General features: G+C 40.1%; 2 protein-coding genes across 6 annotated transcripts; one reads left to right on the forward strand and one right to left on the reverse strand.

The window, feature by feature from the left end:
• Positions 1-797: 797 nt before the first annotated feature.
• On the reverse strand, positions 798-19,217 carry cog1 (component of oligomeric golgi complex 1). 4 transcript variants are annotated; one of them, XM_042504617.2, is made up of 16 exons: positions 18,857-19,217; positions 17,098-17,345; positions 16,797-16,978; positions 16,268-16,444; positions 15,068-15,224; positions 13,168-13,378; positions 12,625-12,979; positions 10,345-10,799; positions 7,163-7,309; positions 6,918-7,079; positions 6,587-6,711; positions 5,623-5,731; positions 5,274-5,383; positions 4,467-4,548; positions 4,298-4,321; positions 798-1,032 (listed from the first exon to the last, which is right to left on the reverse strand). In XM_042504617.2, the coding sequence occupies exons 1-15, from the start codon at positions 19,160-19,162 to the stop codon at positions 4,313-4,315; spliced, it is 2,835 nt and encodes a 944-aa protein (XP_042360551.1). In that variant the 5' UTR covers positions 19,163-19,217; the 3' UTR covers positions 798-1,032; positions 4,298-4,312. The 4 variants fall into 4 exon arrangements, with proteins under 4 accessions (XP_042360551.1, XP_042360550.1, XP_042360549.1 ...); XM_042504616.2 differs by having other exon boundaries at positions 798-1,035; XM_042504615.2 differs by lacking the exon at positions 4,298-4,321.
• Positions 19,218-20,458: 1,241 nt separating this feature from the next.
• Positions 20,459-24,499, forward strand: smim22 (small integral membrane protein 22). Of its 2 annotated transcripts, none has more exons than XM_042505656.2 (4): positions 20,459-20,672; positions 22,685-22,815; positions 23,095-23,165; positions 24,067-24,499. In XM_042505656.2, exons 2-4 carry the CDS (start codon positions 22,695-22,697, stop codon positions 24,112-24,114), a joined length of 240 nt encoding a protein of 79 aa, XP_042361590.1. In that variant the 5' UTR covers positions 20,459-20,672; positions 22,685-22,694; the 3' UTR covers positions 24,115-24,499. The 2 variants fall into 2 exon arrangements, with proteins under 2 accessions (XP_042361590.1, XP_042361589.1); XM_042505655.2 differs by having other exon boundaries at positions 20,460-20,672; positions 22,688-22,815.
• Positions 24,500-26,949: the final 2,450 nt, after the last annotated feature.

Below are 26,949 nucleotides of genomic sequence, written 5' to 3' on the forward strand. Positions count from 1 at the left end.
ATTTATCCCAGCCCAAAACTGTGAAATTTAGCTATTTATAGTGAAGGAAGGGTCATGCATTTCACCCCTGCCAACCCCTACTCTGATAAAACAAAGTACAGTGCCTTACCATTTTTCAAAACAGTGAATTTAATATTTCTATGCACTGTTTTTTTTTAATGGGCACTTTTCTGTACCCATTCATTAGCAGGGTTATTGCTGTGGTTAATTGTTTAATTTGTCTGAAATGTCAGCAGCTGCATCCTTTGTGGTTTTCTGTATCACAATTTAATTTGATATATATATATAAATATATATACATATATATATAGATACAGCTGATGATTCAGTTTCATTTGGAGCAACCAATGACCGCAGGACAGATCCACCTGTAGCCTGTTCATTAGCATATGCATCTGTTTACCTTGCATGTTTTTTTAAAGGTGAGTTGTTACATTAGTCCGCCAAACCTTCACCTTCACCTTCAGCTCTCCCTGTCATACCTGCTGCTTCTTCACATTTGTTTTGGCCAAACATTTCCCTGTCTGCTCATTTTCATACATTTATTTTTCATGAAAATACATATAAATTGTGTATTCAGTGATTTAAGTCAGCAAGTAAACTGTTGTACTGGCTCCCATTTGAGGCTCAGTGTTGGACCTTTTCATGCCCCCCCTTGAGCCTGGGTCATCTGCACCCATTGACACTCCCCACTTGACAGCTTGGACACACATGAACACTTCACTTATTTCCATCCAACTATCTGTTTTGTGTCACTTGCATCAATAGCTCAAGTGATTTAAATTAAACAAGACACATTTCTTGAAAGACAAAATCATTTTTACTATACATATTATTTTTTGTTTTTTACAAAGTTTCTGCAAAGTCAAATAAAAAGTCTGGAGCACTAAAGGGTTATTTGGCCATGCCAGACAGCCAGCTGAGTTTGAATAAAGAGGGAGCGGCTGTGTCTTCGTCCTGATCAGCCAGCTGTCTGAACAGGTTGCCTGGCCGGAAGCTGTCCTCACTGTCAGCTGTGGATGATGGAGGTGCCTGCTGGAGGGAGGAGACAACGTTAGGTCTGCTTTGTATGGTTTTGGTGGATGGTGTTGTTAGTCATTGGTAAGTGATGACAACATACAACACCACTGTCCCTGGGTCTACCACTGTAAAAGATAAAGAGCACTGATCCAGGACTACCATTATGCAGTCTTCTGAGTTTTGGACATTTCAGTCAGTCGAGGGCTGATAAAATTCATTAGAATGATTTATTTTCCCAGTTCCAGGAGATGGCACGTGCAGGTGATTTTCACGCTCTAATTATTGTGTCCGAAATATCTCTGTTCTAACTGGGGTCAGGAAACACCAACAACGAAGGACCAATGGCTAAAAATAGTGGACGAAACTTTTTCAATGGAAAAAAGTGACACACTTACTGTAAGACTACAAGACGCACAACTAGAAAGAAGATGGGAAAAGTGGTATCCATACAAGACTCAAAAAGAAGACACCGGACTGGAACAATAATTAATAGATACACTAATCTTCATGTAAACATGTATATGCACCCAAGCGTTTTTTGTTTTTCAGCTTATGTCTTTGGGTTTGTTGTTCTGTCGTAACTGACAAGTCAATGTCACAAATATTTGTGTTGATAATAATTATTCATTAATAAATTAAATAAAAATACCAGCACAGATCCGATGGAAATCCAGGACTGTGATTTGTAGCATAACAGTTGTTGATCAGGGCTAGGTAGATCCTGGCTCAACACTTAAGTAATACTTTTATTGTTTTTTGAGGAACCTTCAACCTTTTCAAACCTGTGCAAATTGGCTCAATTTCTTTTAAAAATATGGGAAGAAGGCAATGAGAAACAAAAGAAGAAATTACCCCAAAATTTGCAAGAAATTAAAAAAAAAAACTATAAGAAAATTACCTAAAAATTGTTTGAAAAATGAATAAATAAGTTAAAAAGAAAAAGAAAAGGATAATCTGAAATGAGCTGAAAAAGTGCTTAAAATGTATAATTCTGTCAAAAATGCTATACATATATTTATACATATACATATGCTATACATATATTTTACTGGCTGTTTACTTTTTTTTAGCTTTTTTACCCAAGAAATTTCCCATGTTTCTGAATGAAATTGCGCCACTTTGCTCAGGGTTCAAGAGTTAAAATACTGAAAATGCTGAAGGCAGTACAAGAAAAGTCATGTTGCTCCAGGTTTCAAAGAGTTAAATCTTTCTACACAGTCATTGAAAGTGTTACTACGGAACATGTTTTATTCAAAAAGAACCTGGGTTATTCTGGTGTCTATGGGCTCATCACTGAACAGTTCCCAAAGAGCGGTTGTTGGAAATATTTGCAAGTTTGCTGTCTTGTCAAGAGCCAGATGAAAAGAAGAGAAACTGATTGGACCTGTGTGTGCCCTGTACAAAGAAGAGACAATTTGAGCCCTGCTTAGCACAAAGACTGGAAGCATGGGGACACTGCTGGATGTGCAAAGTGATACAACTCAAAGCTCCAAAGCAAACGGATACTGTTGTTATCATGTGACTGTTGATGAGACAACAAACAATATTATTACCCAAAGTGTCAGTTTGTCTGTTTTTAAACAAGGACACCTAAAATATGGAATTTTTGGACAAATCCCAACTTGAGCTTCATAAAGATATGCTTTTTAGTTCCTGCTAATCTTAAAAAGACAGTTTACCCTAAAATCAAAATAACATATTTTCCCTTTTACCTGTAGTGCTGTATACCAGTCTACATTGTTTTGTGTGAGTTGCAGAGTGTTGGAGATGTCGACTGTAGAGATGTCTGCATTCTCGCCAATATAATGGAACTAGATGGTGCTCGGCTTGTGGCACTGCAAGCTCCAAAAACTACACATAAAAAACTGAACAGCAATGTCTCTCTCCGGAAATCATGACCTTGTTAGTCAAGATATTACACAGGCCTTGTTGTGAGCAGTTTCATGTAGGAACTATTTTCTTTCTACCGAACTACACCTGCCAATTGTATCACTGCGCAGAGGGAAGCATCTACTGCCAGCTCAACTTGCACCACTGAGCTAGCTGATGTTCCAGCTCAGCTGAATAATCCGCGCATGCTCAGGTCTGCTTCGGAGTGCCACAAGGTTCTGTGCTTGGACCAATCCTTTTTACTTTATATATGCTTCCTCTAGGCAACATTATTAGAAAACACTCTAAATTTCCATTGTTATGTTGATGATATGCAGCTATATCTATCTATGAAACCAGATGAAACTGATCAGCTATCTAGACTTCAAACATGTCTTAAGGACGTAAAAGCCTGGATAAGCCATGATTTCTTGATGTTGAATTCAGACAAAACTGAAGTTATTGTTCTTGGCCCGTAACATCGCAAAAATTAGACATAGGGGGACTTTCTATAGGGGTCAGAGAGCAGTGGGACTAACAGTGCACCGTTTACAGTCCTGTAACTTCTCCCTCCACCACTAGGTGTCACTGTGTCTTTCAGCTCAGCTCAGACTGAGAGAGACTGAAGAGCTCTGGTGGTGCGTGCTGTACACTACAAACAATTACTATAATAGGAGTGTCTGTATATATGATGGTACGGAAATAACTTTGGGATTTCTAAATACCCTGGTATACCGTAATACTGTTTTACTACCTAAGCCTAGTAGACAGAAAATAGTTCCTACATAAAACTGCATTCAACAAGCTCTGTGCTTGCTGTTCAGTTTTTTACATGTATTTTGTATATGTATTACATGTATTTTTTTATACAAACTGAGTGCCATCTGGTTTCATTATATTGGAGGGAAGGCAGACATCTCTGCAGACAATATCTTCAACACTCAGCAGCTCACACCAAAACTATCACATCAGTAAATAGCACTACTGGTAAGAGGAAAAATATGTGTTTATGATTTCAAGGTGAACTGTCACTTTAACTCAAACTTTACTAATAATGCATGAATCTCAAGGGAAGATTGATCCACTCAAAACAGGCAGAATGCCCGGGGTCACTGCTGCTGTGCTGTTGCCCCATTAAAAGTCTCCAGCAAATAGTCTGATCCTGAGATACATTAGAAGCCCAAGCAGAGTGAGGGATATTAGTGAGAAGAGAGCAGAACAGCATTCTTTAATCTAACCCATCTGACTCCAGCATCATTTCATCAGTTCATTTTACTGTCACACTGCAAATGCACCACAGGTAAAACCAAGGCACTACTGACAATACAAACAAAATGCATACACAAACACGCACACACACACACAAACACACACACACACACACACACATACACACTGAGGAACTTGCCTGGGCTGCTCACACTCAAAAACGCTGGAAAGGCAGAGGGTATAACAGACAACATTTACGCAAGGTGGAACACAACAATGAAATGAAGACATACAGTGGTTGTCAGCATATAAAACAACACTGAAACTCTGAGCAGCTTCAGAGAGCTGATCCCACATCTGTTACTCACCAGCTGATGAGGAGCATCAGAGCTCCTGCTGGCTGACTTGGATTTACGCACATTGGACATGCTGAGAGGCAGCAACCCAAACCTGCAGAGGACACAACAGTCGTGTTTTTTTCTCATTACACTTATACACATCACATGAACAAACAATACCTGCCCCTTTCTTACTAATAACAGAAGCTGCAGTAAAAACAGGAACATTACAGGCGTAGCCACAGCTGTTGCTATTTCAGAGTTTTTAGTTCGTAACATGTTGGTTGCCTTAAATAATCTTGGTCTCCTTTTGGTTGAACTAAAGAAGTACGTTCATTGCCAGCAGAAATTAGCATTAATATTATTACAAGGCGAGTTTTCATTACAGATTTGCTTGAAACTTGAGCAATATTTTTTAAATGTCGATAAAACACAACTGAGTGATATTCTGCAATTTCTTCTCTGGCGATAACATTCCAAGAAACATGGTGATGGATGTTCAAAACATTAGCAGCTTTATTTCTATTGCAGTCACCACATTAGCTGTCATTATTTCCAATCCAAGGCCACATAGGCGTGTTATGGAGCCATAATGGAAACTGTCGCATTCTAATGTGCAAAACCTCATTTGGACAATCAGCCATTTTCTGTTACTGGAGCAAAACTTTGGAACAGTCTACCCACTGAGTTAAAAATGCAAAACAATTGTATTGCTTTTAACAAAGGTGTGAAGTCATTGCTGAAGGAGAAACAAATTTGTTTCCAAATTAAAAAACAGGTATAGGATCACATCCCACAGAGCAGCTCTGAGTCACTGTGTTAGAGTGAACTTCTCACCTGATCTGACTGCTGGCCAGCGGCAGGATGTTGTACGGCTCCTGGGAGTTCACACTGCTGCTCCGCAAGGCAAACTGCTTCTCTGAGCCCGTCAGCAGCCCCAGCAGCACCTGAGACACAACGTCAAATGAACCTTTAGGCAATGTTACAAACAGAGTTAGCTCTACAGTCTGCACAATACAGGCATTAGGAGCTGAAGAGTTGTTCTATACATTTAGTGACGATGCTTCATCAAGATACAGCTACAATGTGTTTTTCCTTAGTGTGTGTGTGTGTGTGTGTGTGTGTGTGTGTGTGTGTGTGTGTGTGTGTGTGTGTGTGTGTGTTGCTGGCAAAGGCCTGGAAGTACCGAGGTCCTCTGGGACAGGCGGTTGAGGTTGGCGTTCAGCGGAGGTGTGAACACGTCTAGGTCAAACGGGTCGATGTATCCCTCCAGCCAATCACAGACCTCGTGGAATCTGAAGGACACACAACACAGTGTTTGCAGCTTTCAGAGCAATTTTAACATGGTCAGGATTTTACATTGAAAGAGAAACTCAGCAACCAAAATATTGCAAGGATGCTGGGAAAAAAAGTTCTGGAATTACTTTGCATTAGAACTCCAAAACACTAAATTAATATTTTTATAAATGACCCATCTCTAAACCTCTGATTTACATGATCACATTATCCCCTTAAATGAGGTGAACTGTTGGCTAATTCTGGGAAGTGAGATCACATATTTGCCTGGAATTCCATCATAAATGGACAACAAAATTAACTGCTAGGAGACTAAACTCATATATTTTGAAACAAAAAGATCTTCTCCAAACTTTATCAAAGCAGCGGTGGCAGTTGAATATTGAAGTCTGACTTTGAGATGCCATCAATCAAATTTCCAGCTGCAGTCATGTCCTTAAATTACTTTTAATGCTTTCACTGATAGTCAAAGTTCGACTGAGCATTGAAATATTTTAGAGCAAGAATGATTGAATCTGAGTGTAAAATCTGTGACAGAAACTTTGCAGGTGGCTCAGTAAGTGATTTAAACAGGCGTTCGTCTCAAATTCAGAGCAGCATTCAACAGATGAGGCGACTCCTGCAGGTCACACTAACCTGCTTCATCAGGGAGTCCGGAACTGATATAAGATGCTGATCCCCCTGATTCTGTGCAATGTGAGCTGGAATACTACATGGCATCAGACTTACTGCTGTCGTTGGACTAAATAGACATTTAAAAAGATACAACACACAAGTGCAAAACTGACTAATCCGATCTCTAGACGACACTCCAGAGCGTCTGACTGTGATGAAGCGGTGATAAAGGGTGGTACCTGGGGTCTTGGTGGGATCGGGAGCTCTTGCCCTCCTCCAGTCTGCTGCCCAGAGTGGTGTTGAGGTAACGGAGGTCAAACAGCAGCTGCAGGGCTCTGTTCTGGGTCATGGGAAATACAACCTCCTGGAGGATGAAGGAATGTTTTTAATGTACAATCTGTCAACAAGAGGACAAAATCAGCTCACTGCACACAATGTCCCTTTAGCAATGAGACGAAAGCTACATGCTTGTCTGTGGTACTTAAATATTGGAGTTAGGAGTGTTTCTCTTTATATTATAAAACTTCCCTGATTCGCAAGCGTGTGTGTGTGTGTGTGTGTGTGTGTTACCCTGCTGGGGGCCTGCTGTGTGAGGCTGTGGTAGTGGTTGAGGGTCTGAGTCAGACAGGCCTGCAGGAGCTCCTGCAGGGTGGGCCGGGGCAGAGCGTGGCCCCCCACTTTGTTCACCTCCACACACAGCTGGAACAGCAGCGACTGCACGAACCATGACGGCTGCAAAACACACGTCACATGACATGACTCAGGAATCACTGTGCCTGCTGTGTGTGTGCTGGAGGTGGTGCTGAGCGGCTCACCTGGACTGGAAGACGGATTTTGGATGTGACACTGCTCCCTGACTCGGCCTCCTCTTGGATCTCCAGATCCTCCCAGTTTGTTGCTGTTGTTAGGATGGCGCCGGCGGACTCAGCGTGCAGCGCTGTGCTAAACTTATCCAGCAGCACCTGTCACAACAGCACGCAGTGTCATTAGGAAGGTACTGAAACACTCCAACATGACTGAAAGCTGCCTTGTTGATTAGTTTTGGCCATTTGGGGACATCAGAACAAAATGGTTAACCCTTTGAAACCAAAGCAAACTGGTTTCTTATCTGTCAAATCACAGGGAGCATTTTATTCTGTGTTTTGTTAGTGATGTGCTTTTGGATTTAGTTTTTAGTTTGGATTTTGTTGCGTTGTCTGTCCTTTGTTCTTTTTCTTTGTATCAGTTTATATCATGTGCAATAGTGTCTATTATTTGTCTTGTAAGTGTCTTGTCTTTTTCTCTTCCTCTTGTACAACTTTGTACAGTCATTGTGCTGTTCTGACCTGCTGAGGGACTGCAGATTTGAATCAGCTCTAAGCTATAAACAGGTACAGTGCATCAAATGGTAACATTCATGTTTTAAACTGTACATTATCCCTGATGAATAAAATAAATAAATACTAATAACAAGACACAGCTCAAAAACTAGCAAAAACCAAATTAAAAAAGTAAATCACCTGAAAATGAGCACAAAATTTTAAAAAAATAAACAACAAAACTAACTAGAAATTGACCTATCAGCTTGCTTAAAAATGTATTTATGGTATATATTTTTTCATGATATGATTATGTTTTTTTTATCATCCTCCCCCCTTTTTAAAACTAATTTCATGTAATTATCTAGTCAACTTTTAATAATTTCTTGCAAGGTCCAAGTTGACTATTGCCTTTTTCCCCATGTTTTCCATTTGCTCACAGTTCAGAAGTTTATATGCTTGTGATGTCAGTCCAGGTTTCAAAGGGTTAATGTGTTACCAACCAGCTGGTCATTTGTGCAGCAGACACAGAGCAGCATCAGCAGTCATTCAGAGAGGTGTGTGTGTCCACCTGGTTGTTGGAGGTCTATACAAATATCTGACTCTTGAGCTGTGAAATGTTCTGCTGTGGTCACCGTGTCTGCCTGCTGCTGGCTGCTGAGCAGCTGCTGCTGCTGGAAATGAAGGTGACGAGCAGCGTGTGTGTTCTGTCCAGTCCAAACTGTGAGCTAAAGACACTAACAGACTGCAGAGCTGGGAGCTCAACTACTGAGCTGACAGTTCTCTTTGGGTTCATCACCACGAGCAACACCTTCCACATTACACTGTCATTCAATACCCTGTAAATGTAACTATGTTATGCTCTAAGTTCATATTAACCCTCTGAAACCTTGACTGAAATCACTTTATTTGTGCTGCATTCAGATGCCTTTCACAAGTATTTAAACCTTCAAACACTTAGAAAACTGCTTTGATTTCATGGCAAAAGCCAATGATCACCTCAACAAGAAATTAGTAGATTTAGAAAATCTACCACACTTCCATTCATCATTATTATATTTAAAAGTATTTATTATTATTATTATTATTTAGTTTTCCCCAGGTCATTTCTCCGTCTTTCTACTCTCTCATTTGTTTGTTTGGGTTTTTGTTTGTGTTTTTTTAGCTAATTTTAAGGTTATTTTCTTGTACTTTTTACTCATTTCTTGCCGATTTCTGGGTCATTTTTCTTTAGTCGCTCATTGCCTTCTTCCCATGTTTTTTTCTTTTTTTTTAAAAATCAAGCCAGGTTTGCCCAGGTTTGAAAGGGTTAGAGGAATAATTCACGAACAAAATGACAGTTTCAATCAGTATATATTGCTCACTGTGTTTTACCTTGCCTTAACAGTGAATCCACAACATATTCTTCATGAATTGAATGAAATGGGGACTACGTTTAATAACAGCAAAAACAATATCAAAACATCTGTTTACAATTTCAAGTCATCCAGTCAGATGCTCAGGCCTTTACAAACACATGACAGTCAAATACAGCCGAGTAGGGTCCCTGGTAATGCGTACTCAGGGCCGCTGCTCATATGCTAGTGTTTGCTATTGTTAGGTTTTACATAAAGGTCATGTGGTTGGAAGAACTGCATAACTGAGACTTGGATTATACTGCGTGAGTTGTGTGAGAGTCTATACACAGATTCTTTGATGCAGTTTTGCTGTTGTTAAATTTGGTCCCTGTTTACTTCAATTAATGAAGAACGTTCACTTTTTTGCATTCACTGTTCACTGTGAGCTCAAGCGGTGACAGATGGATATATACAAATGATAATTTTTCCTTTCATTCATACGACGACATTGTTTTGGGGCCAGAAAACGCAAACTTTTGAAACCAGGTTCCAGAGTGCAATCTTTTTGAAAATGCTTCCCCTTCCATTGCTCTGTAAACTGGCAATGCATGGATCCTGTGAGAACGGCAATGTCACCGGCGACCGCACTTCAAGCATGCACATTACGTTTTAGACTAACAGCGATGTGGGAGTAGGAGGATAACTATAACAACAATGGCAGACTAAAGAGCTGTCTTCGTGCTGCTGACTCTACTGAGGTTATTAACGCTGTAAGTTCTCATGTGTGCGTTCGCCATCGTCTTCTTGTTTATTCCACTCCTTTATGCGCAGGCGTGCGAGTGGTCTTCTATGGTATGTCACTACAAAGTTAAACCGCCAACTGCTGGCCTGGCATGCATACTACAGAGTTTTCGGTTGTTTTTGCAGATCCGTGTACACGAGGATTATTTTCGCAATGTTGTCATATGAACATGGATATTTTTCAAAAACACAAAGGAAAGACTTTTCAGTTTTTAGTGGGCTGTTGTCTAAACGTGGCCTCCACTTCTACAGCTGTACAATGTAACCTAAGAATAGTCTTATATAGGGAAGATAAAGGCTTTGCACCTACGTGATGTGCATATAACCATCCTTTTTCAACCTGAAGATAATAAACCTGTCTCTGTTCAGAGATGGTCTCTGGTGTTTGATTCTTGACTCTGAAGATGCAGTTAAAAGCTACAAAAAGTTGGTAATTGACTTTTGAGATTTTGAGCCTCTGAAGTTTGAGCCCCCATGCTCACATTCTTTAGTTCTACTACTCCCTGCAATCTTTTCTACAGCCCTCAACAGGAAACCTTGAAATATGTGACGGTGCCTGACTTTGGAGAGGGCAGAGCTCCAGATGCGGTACGCCTCCATGCTGCACATAAGAAGCTCCTCCTTCAGCCCCGTCCACTTGGCCTGGGCGGGGCTGACCTCCGTGGCGGCCTTGGCCTTGCCCAACTTCTTGACCTGTCTGGGGGTCCCCTTCGCTATGGCCTCAGACCCCCTCTGTTTTCCCAGGATGCAGTGCTTGAGGTTGGGGCAGAGTTCCCCCATGGACTGGCACAGTCTAGCCATGAACAGGACTGAGCTGAGGCGGGCAGGGCTGGGGTCCGGTGAGGCGCCAGCCAGCTCAGAGCGTATAGAGGACAGGATGTGGCGGACGCAGGCCACGCAGCCTTCACGTAACGCCTCCTCTACTGCTGGAGAGTCGGTGAAGCGGTTGAAGGAGGATGCTGAGGAGCTGTCTGTGGGACCAGAGGAGGCGGCTGTGACTGAGGTGGGGTCAGAGCCTGCAGAGCACAGTCAGAGAGATTAACAGTTATCAATATTTGTTATGTGGGAACAACACTGTGCCTGTGTACAGCTCAGGATACTAAATGGCAGTACTCATAGACTGTATACAAAGATGGACAACATGACAGTAATTTTCAATCTGGATCGCCCCCTGGTGTCTGACTGCAGTATAAAGCCCGCCCATCAGTGTTAGTGAATGGGACGTAGGCCAGACTAAAAACTCAACGAGCAGGAACTCCCCCTCCACTACTGTGCAGTCGCCGGCTCTCAAGGCCCATATCTCAGATATTTTGACCTCACTGTTGAGAATTTATTTGAAGGGACATATTGTTTGTAAGAATTAAGAAGTTGAAATATAAGTTAACATTAATATTCATAACAGCAGTTAATATGTTCAGTGTGTAGATAAAAAAAAAAGACCTGCGCGAGGTGATGACGTCAGTTGTTGTTGTTGGCTGCCGTGCTGTACCTCTCGTTTAGTTAGCACACTATGTATGTTTTCCCTCCTTTAATTCACTAAAGGACGTTCGCTTTCAATCAGAAGTCTCGCCTCGTCATTTTTTTGTGATAAGCAGAACCTGCAACACTCACTTCAGCATAGCGGAGGGAAGAGGGAGCATGTCGTCCATCTTTATGTACAGTCTATGGCAGCACTGAAGAGTCTACAGCAGGGATACTCAACTAGCTTTGCTTGAGGGCCACTTTTGCAAAAATGGCAGGAGGCCAGGGGCCAGTCACAGCAGCCCTGTACATGTTTTTAGGACTTAAGGACACTTCCAAGATTTTTTGGACATTCCTAGAAGTTTCTAGAATTTTAGGACATTTATTGGATTTTAGGATATTTCTTGGATGTTTCTAGGATTTTAAGACATTTCTGGGACTTTAGAAAATGTTTAGGATTTTATGTTTCTTTGATTTAAGGACATTTCTAGATGTTTCTAGGATTTTAGAGAGTTTTTCGAATTTTAGGACGTTGATAGAATTGTAGGACATTTCCAGGATTTTAGGAAATGTTTAAGATTTTAGAATGTTTGTTCGATGTTTCTAGGATTTAGGACGTTTCTGAGATTTTAGGACATTAGGGTCTTAGCTAGGACCTCTGTTGGAGGTGGTGGGGGTTCTTCCACTGGCACTGGGTGTTTTTCAAAAATAATAGATTCTTAAACTCTAATGTAAAAACAAAGAAACGTACGCGATGGTAAAAAAAATGTCACACCTAGATGCAGAACTGCATTACACCGACAGCTTCAGAAAATAAATTATGTTACATTCTGTGAAAAGCTATCCATGAAAAATCACTGTAACAGTTCAGTACGCACAACAAAATTCCATGACTTTTCCAAAAACTTGATTTTAACTAATTCGATGACTTCTCTAGGCCTGGAAAATATGCCTTAATTCTATGACTGTCATGAATTCTATGTCTTTTACAGGTTTTCCATGACTATAAGTCGTAAAAACAATGCTGTTATCCTCCATGGTCTCTCTCTCTCTCTGGCCACCAGCTGTTTACAGTCCTTTAACTTCTCCCTCCACCACTAGGTGTCACAGTATGTCATTCAGCTCAGCTATTTTTTCCCTTTTTCCAGATCAGATATATTTGCCTCTTCAGTATCAGTGGCAGACAATAATGACTAATCAGCAAGATTATTACCAGGTGTTTGTACCTTCAAAAGTTGACCAAGTTGATTAAGTTGAAATTTGATCATAGAGACTAATTTGGGACTGACAACCGACTCTCTGTCCTCGGGAAGACATCTGTCTAAGCACTACATGTCTTAGCAAATTAGCACAGATTAGCTGAGTTAGAACTTCCCTTACCTGTGTCTTCGGAGGGAAGGTAGTATTGCAGGTCATCCAGCCTGGCCTTTAATTTAGCATCCAGGGTGGAGCAGAAGTTCTGAACGCAGGGGGTCAGGGCCTGGGTTTTCATGGACAGGCTGCTACTCTGGTGCTGCTGCCCTCGCTGGGTCACACTGACCCACCCTGCATCGCTCAGGAGGTCCCCCGGAGACTCGGACCACAGGAAGGATGCCACGTCCACCTCGTACTGGGCCCCACGGCCTGAGCCAGGGCCGGTGCCTGAAACAGTCTGGCCCTCCAGATCCCTCACAGCTGAGGTGAGGAGCTGGACAGAGCTGGTGGAGATGGCTTCAGTTTCTTCTTTGGTGATAGCCTAGGGGGAATGGGAGGAGGGAATATTCATGAGAATATTACAATATGTACAATTTGACTCTATCAGCAGGCAAGCACTGCAGCTATTGTGAGATTAAACAGAACACGAACTTTCAAGGAAGATCGATCCCTTGAGATGCTGAAAACCGCTGACTTTGTCAACGATCGCGAAGCTACGAGAGCGCTTACCTGCAGGCGCTGTAGAAAGAGCTGCTGCAGGAAGTCATCCCACACAGCTAGGGAGCGCTCCAACAGCCGCTGACACACACTGCTCCAGTGCTGACTGATGGAGTCAGTGGACAGGAGGTCCCACACTGCGTCTCTGATGGCTGCCAAACCCTTCAGACTCTTCACATAGACCAGAAGGCTGCCAACACCACGGCAGATGTCCTCCTTACAGCTGAGAGAAGAGGGCAGATTCAGCAGAAAATCATCCCCTTTCGTATGATAGAGATAATGCTAGAGAGTCAGGAGATGGAAAACAAATTCCTCAAGTCCCCTCACACTTTTTTAGGCTTTTTAGTTGATGAAAAATGACATATTTACCTAATTCATGACAAAATTGTGAAGCCCCATGGTATCATTAGCAAACTATGACATTTTACAAATGTTTCTTGCTTATTTTGTATCATTCCATGATTTATCCTTCTTTGATTTATGGCAGTATTATTTGAGCAAATATACACCCCCTTCCAAACTTCATAAACTCTATTTACTGCAAAAACAATTTGTAAGATTGGCAACTCAGGTAACTTAACATGTTCTCAGTACATGACATAAATATTCATCAGATATGTGTTTTTATATATAAATACATATTCCTACCATCTTTTCTATCATCATCATCATGTATTAATTTCTTTCAATCTTATTCCCAAATTCTTTCATATAATACTAGACAGGTTGATCAGCTTCACCTTCTGTTTTACAAAACAAATTATGGCCAGTAATCTCTCTGATATTGTGGTGTGCAGAGATGGAACACTAAAACATTGTTAGGGCTTGTTGCCCTCAAAAAAATATTTTAAAAATGGTTAACATTTGATTCATGTCTAATTATCTCTAAATGTGTATATATGTATATTATTTTATCTTCTCTCTGCATTGTGTTCTATATATTTCTTGTTTTTTTGTTTTTTAAATTAATTTTCACTATGACTTTTTCTTCTCAGTGGGCTTTTTGTTGTCATTTATTATTTGTTGTTGGTTTTTTTTGCTGTACAATGTTAGTTTAGTTCTTTTTTTCTTTTTGTCTTTGTTTTGTTATTATTTACATTTTTCCTTATGTTGAGGGAGGCACATTTCTCATTTTTACTTAATCAGGATTTTATGCTGTTTTGTGCAAATTAAACAATAATAAATAAATAAACCTCAAGGTCTGATATTGAATGCATTATTTGGCTACTATTTTTCCTTTTTGTGTTAAAAAAAGTTGAGTTTTTGATTTCCTTTATTAAATGTGTTTTATTTTCTGTTTTTTTTTTAATTGTGTGTGTGTGTCTTTGTGTGTGTCTACATATATACAGTATATGTATACACACAGTGCATTTAATAGTGATAGTCCTATTACTTTTATTATCTGGGTAAGATGAGTAGGATTTTTTGTAATCATTCATCTTTTTGTCTAACTTATGTCTGTATGTTTTCTTTTTAATTATACAACTTTTGTGTGACTTTATTTTTAAAACATTTTTTTAGATTTATCTAAATATATTAATTTAAATCACAGGTCATCCTGAGCCAGCTGGGATGGGGAGAGAAGGGGAAGGTTAGAAAAAAGACTGCCTTTCCTTCTGGGGATAGCAATATGTGCAAAATTTATAAATTATATGGGCACACTCGGATGGGATGCAGCTATGTACATGATTTATTATTATACTCTGCACAGACACTAAAGAGAAATTTGATAGCCAAAAAAAAAAAAAACATCTCTGCCTGCTGCCGTTCTATAGAAGATCAGACTTAAAAGATCTTTTAACCAGTCTCTGTGGTTGCATATTCAAATACCTGGACACTTCTGCCAAACTGAGACAACACCTAAACCAAATAAAAGAGACAAAGATGAGCATGCTGATTGGTTGAAGCTTACGTGTTGATCCACTGCTGCAGGGTGTCGCGGAGCTGCTCTCTCTGGATTGGCTGAGCCAGGGTGCGAAGGGTGGGCTGGAACTCAGTGATGGAGGGAGGCAGAAACTTGAACCAGCTGCTCGTACTCGTCTCTTCCTGCAACACCCTCCGGTCTTTAGCTGCCGACACAGAGGGGATTAATGATGTGACATTTTCTTTATTCTTAGATATGTTTGCTTCAGGGGGATTCTGTCCACTAACAAATCCCAAGTCTCACCTTGGATTTCCTTACTTTCCCCTTAATGTTTTTAACCCCAAGAAAACTGGTCTGATTCCTTTCAAGAATGCAGGAAGAAGGCAATGATTTACTTTTCAAAAAATTACCCAAAATATTGCCAAGAAATTACGTAAAATTACATGAAAATAATCTGAAACTTTGCAAAACACAGAAAAGAAGTCAACCACAAACAAGTAAATAACCTGAGAACTATAACATAATTTTAAATTCATAATTATAATTAATAAAAAATACACCCTTTTTTCCAGGCTTTTTTTCCTTTTTAAAATTAATTTTCTAATAATTTCATATCTCTTCTTTTTCTTTTTCCTGTCATGTTTTCTTCTTACCTTTTACTATTTTTTTGCAATTTGCAAATTCTTACCAAGTCGCTAACTGCCTTTTTTCCCCCATTTTTTAAAAACAAAGCAAACAACTTTTCTCAGGTTTTAAAGGTTTCATGCTGGTAAAAGGCACCCAAACACAACACAAGAAAACTGATGTCGATCCAGCTTTCAAAGGGTTAACATGCACTATATTTAAACCTTCCGTATCCAAATGATGCATCAAAAAATATAAATCTTCTTTAAGGAATCTTCAGTCTCATCGAAACATACAGATATCATACACATGACAGAATGAAGCACGGCTTTGTCTTTCTACAGTAAGGATACATATTCATACATCGGCTAAGAAATGATACAGTAAGGAACTCCTTAGAAATAAACATCATGTTTCAAATTTTCCTTTAATATTAACAGTACAAACAGAAAATGTTCGTAACTCAACTTTTTATTATTTTAAATTCAGAAAATTATAGAAAGATATTAGCTGGGGAAAAAAAGGCCTCAGATGCAGCCCAAAATTTAGCCCAAACCGAGCTAACACAGGCCTGTTTTAGCAGCTCTCAGTAAGGATATCCTTAAAAGTATGCTAGCTGTGTACCTGCAGATGAGGTGGAGGTGACGTTCTCCAGGATTGAGAAGAGCATGCCACAGCTCAGGGCCCCCTCCCCCGGCCTGAGGCCTCCCTCTGGAGGCAGGTAGAAGACGGCGTAGGCCTGGAACAGAGTGGTGACCAGCAGCTCCACCAGGCTGCACACCTGGGCCTTGATCCCTGAACCTGGAACACATACAGACACACAGCTCTGATGTGTCACTTTCCTTTACTTATAGATTTACTTTGAAAAAATGTCTTTTTGTTGTTGTTTCCTGCTATTTTTGAGGCCATGTCTTATTAAGTTGCAGAAGTCCATCCAATTTTCTCAGGTTTTAAAGGGTTAACTAAAAGCAACAAGGACTGCCTATGCTCTGACGAGGTGGATCGGATGATTGTAAGTTAACTTCATCCCTCAGTGACAGGCTGTGTGTTACAGGGTTGACCTCACTTTGCTGCCGGTCAGTCAAAAGTGTTACAGCACACTGTGATGTGAAACTGCAGGAATGATGCCAGCTGCTGCAAGATGGTAGAGTACCGTGCTGTGGTTGGTTGAGCAGCTGATGGATGGAGGCCTTCCGGGCCAGCAGGAAGTCAGCCAGCGCCTGGCGTGGTGAGCTGTCCTCCAGCAGCATGGTAGACACCAGCGCCTCTGCAATGGCCTGGTCCGACACGGCACGGCCCCGCAGCAGAGACCTGCTGTCCAGGAGGATGGTGGACCTGCAAGAGGACAGACTGCGCACTGAGCCATGACTTAGCTTTCACTAACTGGATCTAGTTGGATCACAAATTCTCTCAGTTCTGAGGCCTGCTCTCTTAAATCCTCAAACCCCCAGTACCTGAAGTGTCCGGTGGTGGCTACCTGCCGCACCAGAATCGGGAAGCGGGCCAGGATGGGGCTGTAGAGGCCCCCTGTGGCGGCCTCCAGCTGCAGCAGGCTGTGCAGGTGGCAGCAAAGCAGGTAGAGCTGGGTGGCCTGGAGGTACTGGGACGCCTCCATGGCACTCCAGATGCGCTCTGGGATCTCCAGGAGGAGCTTGATCTGAGAGGCCATGGTGTAGAACTTCTCCTGCCACTGCCTCTGGTTCTGCAGCAGAAGCACACACAATGAATGTGTAAACTAGACTTTAGATCATGAGTGCTCTGAATTTAATTTGAGGGAGAAAGGCAAAAAGATAAGGACAAGAGGTATAAACACAAGACATACTCGACCATTTTCTAATTCACAATAAAAAATAAAGTGATGTTTTTGTTCTTTAAGATATCCATTAGGTGCCGGAGTGCATAAAACAGCAGCAAAATAGTTTGTTTATTTAAAAAAGTGCCAGTGGAGGATCCCCCACGCCCCTCAACAGAGGTCCTGGCTAAGTCCCTAATGTCCTAAAATCCCTAGAAACATACTAAAATCTTATGATTGTGCTAAAAGCCTAGTAACATCCTACAATGCTAAAAATGTAAACAGTAAATGGACTGTACTTGTATAGCACTTTCCAAGTCGTATTGACCACTCAAAGCACTTTCACACTACATTGCCATTCACACACACATTCACACACACTGGTGGCCAAAGCTACCGTACAAGGTGCCACCTGCTACTCAGTAACTATTCACACACACTCACACTCCGATGACATGGCATTGGGAGCAATTTGGGGTTCAGTATCTCGCCCAAGAATACTTCGACATATTGTCCGCAGGAGCCGTGGATCAAACCGCTGACATTCTGATTAAAGGGCGACCCACTCTACCTCTGAGCCACAGCCGCCCAAATAATTGTCCTAAAATCCTTAAAACATTCTAAAAATCCAAGAAATGTCCTAAAATCCCAGAAATATCCCTAAATCCTACAAATGTCTTGAAATTCCAGAAATGTCCTAAAAACCTTGATACGTCCTAAAATTCTAGAAACATGTATGGGGTTGGTGCGACTGGCCCCTGGCCTCCTGCTGCCATTTTGCAAAAATGGCCCCCAAGCAAAGCTAGCTGAGCATTGCTGGTGTAGAGACATACAGTAACATTAAAATGTATTAGGTGAGTGTGAATTTCAGAAATTCAGATAATGTGCAGTAAAAACAACTCTCTACAGAGCTGATTGAGGGTTTAACTTAGTCTTCAATTATATACTTTAAAACTATGTCCCCAATTTTTATTTTGAAAGTAGTATATGAATGTGACATTCCCCTGTGTGTCAGCAGTGTGTTCAGACAGTTTTCAAATCAACAGGGTCTGCAGGTAAATTCGGCACACACTTGATCCACCTGCAGCACTTCATTTGAGTACAGTTTTGCATTTCTTATGTGGCTCAGGAAGCTCCCCACACTGTGTGTCTGGTCTCAAAAGAGGCGTGGACATTCCTAAAAGTTAGAGCTTTGTTTACAAACACGCTGTATGCAGCAATATTTCCATGCCGAATAGTTCAGCACTACTGCTTGAGTCACATTATTATTTTAACTTAAGTTATAATTTGGCGACATGTGCGTGTATGGCACATGTAATAATCAATTGCCACATTTTTAAATGGGGTTTGGTGTTTGTACGATGACAGCGCTCACGGGCGCAGTGTCTAACTCTGGCGGATGCAGCTGAGTGTGTGTTCACCTCGTGTCTGCAGCTGCCGGCGCTGCTCCTGCCCTGCTTGAGCCGCTGGCAGTACTGGTGCATGTCCTGGATGGACTGGACGACGCTCTCCGAGCACTGCCTCATCTCTCCGATGGTGTCTGCGGCGTCGATCAGGTCCCGGTAGCGCTCCCCTACCATCTGCCTCAGCTCCTCCTTCTTCTGCTCGATCTCCCCGCGGACTTTGCGCTCGATCCGGCGGATCTCCGCGGTGTTGTAGCGCTCGAACAGAACCGCCGGGTCCTTGATCTCCGAGACCCGGAGGGACAGCGCAGAGTCCTCAGCCATCGCTCCTCCAAAACAACTTCAGCTGGTCCAGGAACTATAACCCGGAAGTACACTTCCTGCGTCCACGTAAGCAAAAATGTGACGACGGCTGAATAAGACGTGTTTATTGGTCACTAAAGCTGTCCGTCAAAGAACATTTCCGTGTAGGTCTGGAGCCGCCCAGCCACATTGCTGAGCCAATCAAATCATCCCAAAGTATAATAATAATAATAATAATAATAATAATGATGATGATGATGATGATGATGATGATGATGATGACGATGATGATAATAATAATAATAATAATAATAATAATAATAATAATAATAATAACATTTAGAAAAGTATTTGTTACAAGCTGAGGAAAAATGTCTAGGGAAAAGCTATATTTATAACTATAGTAATTTAAAGTTATGTTACAGAGATATAATTTTTAACTATTTTCCAAGTCACTTTGTTGTTTGTTTGATTTTTACTTTTATTTTTTATTTTTTAACTAATATTATGGTAATTTTCATATTAAAAATTAGTAAAGTCCTACTAATTTTAGGATAATGCATTCTTTCATTGCTCATTGGTCTCTTTCCAATGTTTTTGAAAGAAATCTTTTTTGTTTAGGTTTCAAAGGGTTAAATATGATCACAATAAGAAAGCCTTTTCCTTGTTTTTTCAGAGAGCTGTATTCTAGTCAAGCTGAAAAGCCCCTGAAGCGGCATTTTACACAAAGTATCAAACCCTAACCCTTTGAAACCCAAACTAGCAAGAAATTGTTAAAAAAAAAGTACAATGATTAAATAAATAAATTCATTTCAAAGAAGAGAAGAAGACTAAAAAAAAAAAAAAAAAACAAATAAAAAAGGCAAACAAGACTTGGAGAAAAGTGCTTAAAAATTCTAATAATTCGGTAAAATAATTTTAAATATACGATTATGGTAATTATATAAATATATATAATATAGTTTTCCCCCAACTTTTGTATTTTTTTCCAGTGACAATTTGGTCATAAACATTTTCCCTAACTTTTTTTTCCAAACCTACCAATTTTTTGCTTTTTTCTCCAATGTTTGAAATAAATCACACCTTTTATTCAGAATTCAAGGGTTCAAATAAAATAGATGTGAAAGGTGTCTGAAAGCAGCATAAAGAACAATGATGTCATTCCGAGTTTCAGAGGGTTAAACTTGCACCTGAAAGCTCTCAGCATTTACAAGTGCTTCAATAGGTGCTTAAAGTCATCCAGTGTGACGGAGCGGACCCTTTTGCGGCCCGCGGGGCTTATGTTTAACACCCCACCGTAGACAATAACAGTTTTAAAGCTCTGTGCTCTGTGTTTCCTGCTCTCAGTCTGCTTTACTTTATGACTACCGAGGAGGAAATAGATAGCAATAACAGTCAGAAGGTTACTGGAAGGCCGTTTGTTTTAAACATTAGGAAGGCAGATCCAGTCAGTGTGTGAACAGGTGCGTCAGGTGTCAGGTAAACCTTCGGACCCGGAAGGACAGACTAAAACAAGCGACTCCGTTTACAGGTAAGCAGCGTCTGAATATCACAATGTGCGTATAATGAATATATATATATAAATTACATTTTATTGTACATTAAAATCGTACCCGCTTTTCAGATTTCATGTGTAGAAGCCTCCGAGTGAATGAAGCAGTCATATAGATTACTGTAACGACTGTAACGTAATGATGATGTCTGATGGTTACCAGCTGTCAACATACAGTGACCTATATGATAGATCTGTGATACACATAGATACACGAGTGTTACTTTGGTGTATTTACACACACACACACACACACACACACGCACACACACACACACACACAGTGGGCTTCTGGGTTGTTTAACCGTTTGAAACCTGGATGACCTCATTTCTCTTGCCTTGCCTTATGACATCTTTTACAAGCATTTAAACCTTTAAAATTCGAGGAAATGGGTTTGCTTTATTTTGAAAACATGAGAAATGAATATGAGCAATTTGGTAAGAAATTTCCCAGAAATTGCGATTTATTAGGAAAATTAGGAGAAAAAAATAGGGAAAAAAAGTTCCAGAAAACCGTACTTAAAATAATTATAATTATGTATGTAAAATTCATTTTTTTCCCCCCAGTGCTTATTTTCAGGTCATTTCCTTGTTTGTTTAAATAATTCAACACTAAGTGATGGGGGCAGCAGTAGACCAGCAGCTTGTGTGTTCAGAGATGTTAAATCATTGTGTTTCTCAATGGAGTCTGCAATATGACAGCGTCATTTTAGCGTCAGAATTCACTGTTTGGGTCGAGGTAAAGGGTGAAAATATCCTAAATATAGCGTACACTTAAATTTATTTCTTTAGGAGGCTAAAATAAGTTTTGTTGCTACCTATCCACAGCAGTACATTGTTTAGCTTCTGTGTCAGACTCCAGCCAAAACCAATCCAAACTTGGGTTGTGCTAACTGACATCTATTGTGTGTAAAACACTGTCTATGGATAGGTACCTCATGAAATCCCCCAAAAAACAACAGAACTATCCATTAAAGGCAGTTCTCTGATACACTACTCTAATATTTCTCAACATGCTCTCTCCTGTTATGTACATACAGTACATACATTTATAAACAGACTAATGTCGAAGATTATAAGTAAATACAAATGCTCCCTTCTTTTTAATAATAATAATAATAACTGAGATTTATATGGCACCTTTTTAGGTACCCAAGGTTGCTTTACAGAATAAGAGAAAGAATAAATGAATCAAATCAAAATGTACAAAAAAAACATCATAAATGTTTTCAAACTTTGTGGCAATGAGCAACAAAAGAAGAAATGGCTCAGAAATGTAAAAAAAATATGTTTTTTTTTTTAAAAGGGAAAGAAAAAAAGGAAAGTTGAAAAGAAAAAACTATCACTGTTTTTGGGAAAAGTGCCTTAAAAATTAGGCCTATAACAATTTGGTAAATTCAGTTGAATAATGTAATTATGATCATCTTTTTTCCCTTTGAAAAAAATCCCTAGCTTTTAAAAAATATTTTTTTAAATACACAGATTTCTTTCTTCTTTTTTTTTTTAAAGATTATTTTTTGGCATTTTTGCCCTTATTGGATAGGACAGATCAATAGTGTGAAAGGGGGAGAGAGAGAGGGGATGACATGCAGCAAAGGGCCACGAGTAGGAATTGAACTTGCGGCCTCTGCAGCAAATGCACTGATTTCTTGAAATTTGGGGAACACATCTTACCAAAGTTGCTCATTGCCTTTTTTCCCAAAGTTTTTGATAGAAATTGCACCAATTTGCCTGGGGTTTAAGGGTTTAAATAGTTGTGAAAGGTGTCTGAAAGCAGCACAAGAAAAGGGATGTTGTTGTTTCAAGGCGTTAATTCAGCCTAACTGTCCTGCTCTGTGCGCCGCTGCTGAGCTCAGTCAGGCTGTGCAGACCGACAGACTCTGTGTGTGTGTGTGTGTGTGTGTGTGTGTGTGTGTGTGTGTGTGTGTGTGTGTGTGTGTGTGTGTGTGTGTGTGTGTGTGTGTGTGTGTGTGTGTGTGCCGGGGGGGCAGCAGGAGAGCGATGGAGCCCAGAGAGCTGCAGCAGGAGCTGGCGGATCAGTTCAGCCATGTGGTCTCCAGAGTGAAGCTCTTCCAGTCAGACTGGGACATCGGCTTCTTTGTGGTCTTCTTCACCTTCATCGGTGAGTGACGGAGAAAGAAATGGATTTCAGAGGCTGATATTGATGAATGGTTTCTAGAACACAGCAGGGTCAACATTCATAAAGCTGTTATGTATATCACTCTGATAAAGTATTTATACATTCATTTTATTTATTTCCCTTACTTTTTTTTTTTTTAATTTAATTAATCCGTCTCCAGCACTGTTTTGGGTCCTTTTTTCCCTTGTTGAGGCCACCACTACATTAATGACTTGTATTCTGTCACTCCCTCAATGGTGGTTGTGCTGTGTGTGTTTTCAGGTTTGGTTCTGCTGCTGGTCATCCTGGTCCTTATCCGCTGTTGTTGCTGCTGCTGCTGTGATGATGAGAAGGTAAACACACACACGCACACACACACATTCAGCAGAGCAGCAGAGAGAAAAATACACACTTGTAGCAAGGTGCTGATTCAAAGGTAGATATCCTAGAAAGAATGAAACACTGAGCACTCAGAGCTCTGATGCTATCCTACATTTCAAGTTGTAAAGACTGATGTGTGTGTGTGTGTGTGTGTGTGTGTGTGTGTGTGTGTGTGTGTGCGTGTGTGTGAAAAATGAGAGAAAAATGTCCTGAAAACTATATAAAACAATAAACTATATTCTTTTTGAAATTAATAGATAAAGTCAGTGAGCAACAAAAATGGCAAGAAAATGACAAAATGAAAGTAGCTATAATAGGATTATTAGATTTTATCAAAAACTGAAAGAATATATCCAGAAAATGTTATTGGGAATTCTTATAATTTTGCATTTTAAAATTCATCACAAAAAACAATGATTATTATTATTTATTTATTTATTGCACTTCCGGAAAGTCATTTTCTTGTCTCTTTTTGTTTTTTTCTTTAACTTTTCTTTTTTGGGGTTAATTTTGGATCATTTTTTGTAACCTTTTACTGATTCCTTGCTAATTTTGAGGGCATTTCTTGGTAAGCTGCTCATTGCCATCTTCCAGCGTTTTGAATGAAATCAATCCAATTTGCTCAGGTTTCAGAGGGTTAACTTATACATCCAGACTGTACCTTCTCATTCCTTCTCTTTGGAGGACAGGAGCATTGCTTAGTGTATTCCTGGCATCCTCTATGCAGAGACTGAACCATCTTATAGAGACAGAGAGAGATCTGTCATGTGATAAAAATGAAGTGAAGTTGAACAGAGGTCATTTATGACTCTGTGCTCTGAGCATGAACGTGGTGTGTTATGACAGAAAGCTTTCTTTTTGCTTCCTCGACAGCCTCGACGTCATAAGGTTGGCGTAGACAACATGGCTCTGGAGCCCTGACAGCTGAGCTGCACTCCTCCCGTACTGTGAAGGCGGATGAATTCATATATTTTCTAGCCATATTGTTTGAATCTTGTGCCAAAGCTTTGATTTTTCTGTCACCAGACTGGAAGCACATTTTGTTCATTTGCACACAGACAGAATCATTCACGAGTCCTTTGTTACCTAGCTATGAAAATCTAACACATATGATCCCTTTACCTGTCACTGCTGTGCGGGATGTGTTGCTAGGAAACCTCAGAGGAGCTGGAAACACTCAGCTGTCTGTGTTTTCAGGCCTCTGGAGAGTTCAGAGTCACTTCCTATTGTTCTGTTTGTCTAATGGATATTTGTTTCAACTTGAAGTTTTTGCTTTGTAAAAAATATATATAAGTCATAAAAAATATCAGCTTTGCTCTCTGTTATAATTATGTGCTGGTCTATTCCTCCCCATCATGTCATGATCATTTATGGACCTCTTGTCCTGGCAAACAGACACACTCATGTTCAGAGGACAAAGTACATAAAATCATATGAAGGCATAAATCATAAAACAGAAGAGAGATGTTTGTGTTGTTCTGAGGACAGCGCCAAGATTTACAGGCTCAGCGAGCCTAGTGAAGTTGCATTTACAGTTTACATCCATGTCTGAGACATGGATGCTTCATACACATCCAATCTCTACAGTCAGCACAGTTTACAGATTAGTGTCACCAATTCAGCATCTAACCAAACGTCTCCTCTTCTGTTGCTAAAATATGACTTTGAGTAGTGGCTAGAAAAGTGTTGTTTTTTTTTCAGAACATTACAATGGCACGATGAAGTTGACCTGAAATTTCATCATAATTAGCAAGAGAATTCAAAAACATATGAGGTCACAGTGACCTTGAACTTCAACCACCAAAATCATAATAGTTCATTTTTGAGTCCAAGTGGATGTTTGTAGCAAATTTGATGAAATTCCTTCAGGGCCCTCTTGGAATATCGTGTTCTTAAGAATGAGACAGATGAAAGGTCAGAGTGACCTTGACCTCTGGCCACCAAAATCGAATGAGATCATTTATTTAAAAACAAACAAACAAAAAAATAGTTTGCCTATTTGCCTCAGAGGGATTTACAGCACATGACATCCATCTGCCCTTAGACCCTCACATCATCTAAGGAAAAACTCCTGAAAAAGAACCCCTGAAACAGGGGGGAAAAAAGCCCTGGAAGAAACCTCAGGAAGAGCGGCAGAGGATGATGAGGGATCCCTCTTCCAGGACGGACAGACGTGCAATAGATGTCGTAAATAACAGTTGAATTACAATAATGAAAAAAAGGAAAAAGAAGGAGAGAGAGGGAGAGATGCACAGCAATAACAGTAAAAACAGCATGTCATATTACAATAGTGATAGGTGTAAAATTACTTAATGCACTCTATAATAGCATGTGATATCATGTGCAAATATTGTGTGTGTTGATAAGAGTCTCATGTGTGTATTGATAGTGGAGGCATGACGCATAATAATGGAAGTAGAAGGTCGCGTCAAGCAGGATCACGGCATTGGGAAAACCAGGACCCATGACACAAGCGTAGCTTCAGACAGGACCACAGCAACGGCAAAAGCGAGGCTTTCCCAGAATCCTGATCAAATGTTGTTTCTGGGTATTTCAAAGTTCTAAAGTGGAGATAAGGATAGTGGTTTCTGATGGGCCCAGGTTTATCCTGGTCCTATCAGAAGGCTAGATTCAGAGAGGATTTCAGGGACAAAATGTGATAAAACTTTTAAACTGGTCAAATACATTTTTTATATCATGTATTTTATTTGTTTAACCATTGCATTAATAAAGTAGGTAACATAGACATTAGACTACCTCTTCAGACTTTCAGTAATGTAAATCTATAAAAATAAAACAATTATTTTGTCCCCCAAATAATCCCCCAGAAAATTGTCAATATTTAACAAAAACTATTTAAAGTTACAATAACAAAGATCCCTGTTTGGTTCTTTTTGGTGGCTCCTGTGGCAATGAGCAGTAACTGCAGTGTGTATGTTGGCAGACTAAGTTTTGAAACCAGGCTGGTGAATTTATGTCCTGTATATCAAACATCCAGTACTAATAGTGCAAATGCACATGCTTTCAGTTACCATGGTGATAACCTCATTCAGTTATAGACATTAATGCAAATGAAAATCTTCCAGATCTGGTCATTAGTTTAATATGAACTTTTATTACTTACTACTAATAAAATAGTTTCTAACAGTTGCATCCCCCATGCTGCTCTCTGTCTCTTCAAATGAAACACTTCAAGTTTCCCCACGCTGGCTGTCCTACCTGTTCTTTACATTACCAGTAGCCGACACTTTGAAATGAATTCCCATTTGGAGAACTGGTGATCCAATGTTGCTTTGAAAAACTGGTACTAAAGTAAAATGGATCATCATGGATAGCAAAATGTTGGATTCTCAATTAAATTTTTGAAACAACTGGGCCCTGGAATTTTGGAGGTGTATAAAGCTGCAGGAAATGAAGACAATCAAATGTTGCTTTCCGACTTAGACTTAGTGTATTCAGTCTTCTTTGAAAGGTCGATTTATATCTTCAAGTTATACTTTACAAAAACAGATTTGTAAATCTAAACTCCAGTTCACTCGTCTTGGTACCAGAACTAAACACTCTGCTCTTCTCAGTTTGTGTCAGTCACTGCCTTCTCCTCTACATGCACTGAAGCCCTTCCTCTGGAGCAATCAGCTGATTTGTTTCAGCTGAGCAGCAATCAGTGCTCTGGCTGCCTGCCTGCTGGCTTATTGTGGGTCTTGTAGTCTTTTACTGGATGCCATGATGGTTTGTAGTCCTCGCCAGGAAAGGAAT

This window comes from Plectropomus leopardus, chromosome 18 (genome assembly GCF_026936395.1).
Source record: "Plectropomus leopardus strain MGB_pleo_1.0 chromosome 18, ASM2693639v1, whole genome shotgun sequence".
Taxonomy (NCBI): domain Eukaryota; kingdom Metazoa; phylum Chordata; class Actinopteri; order Perciformes; family Serranidae; genus Plectropomus; species Plectropomus leopardus.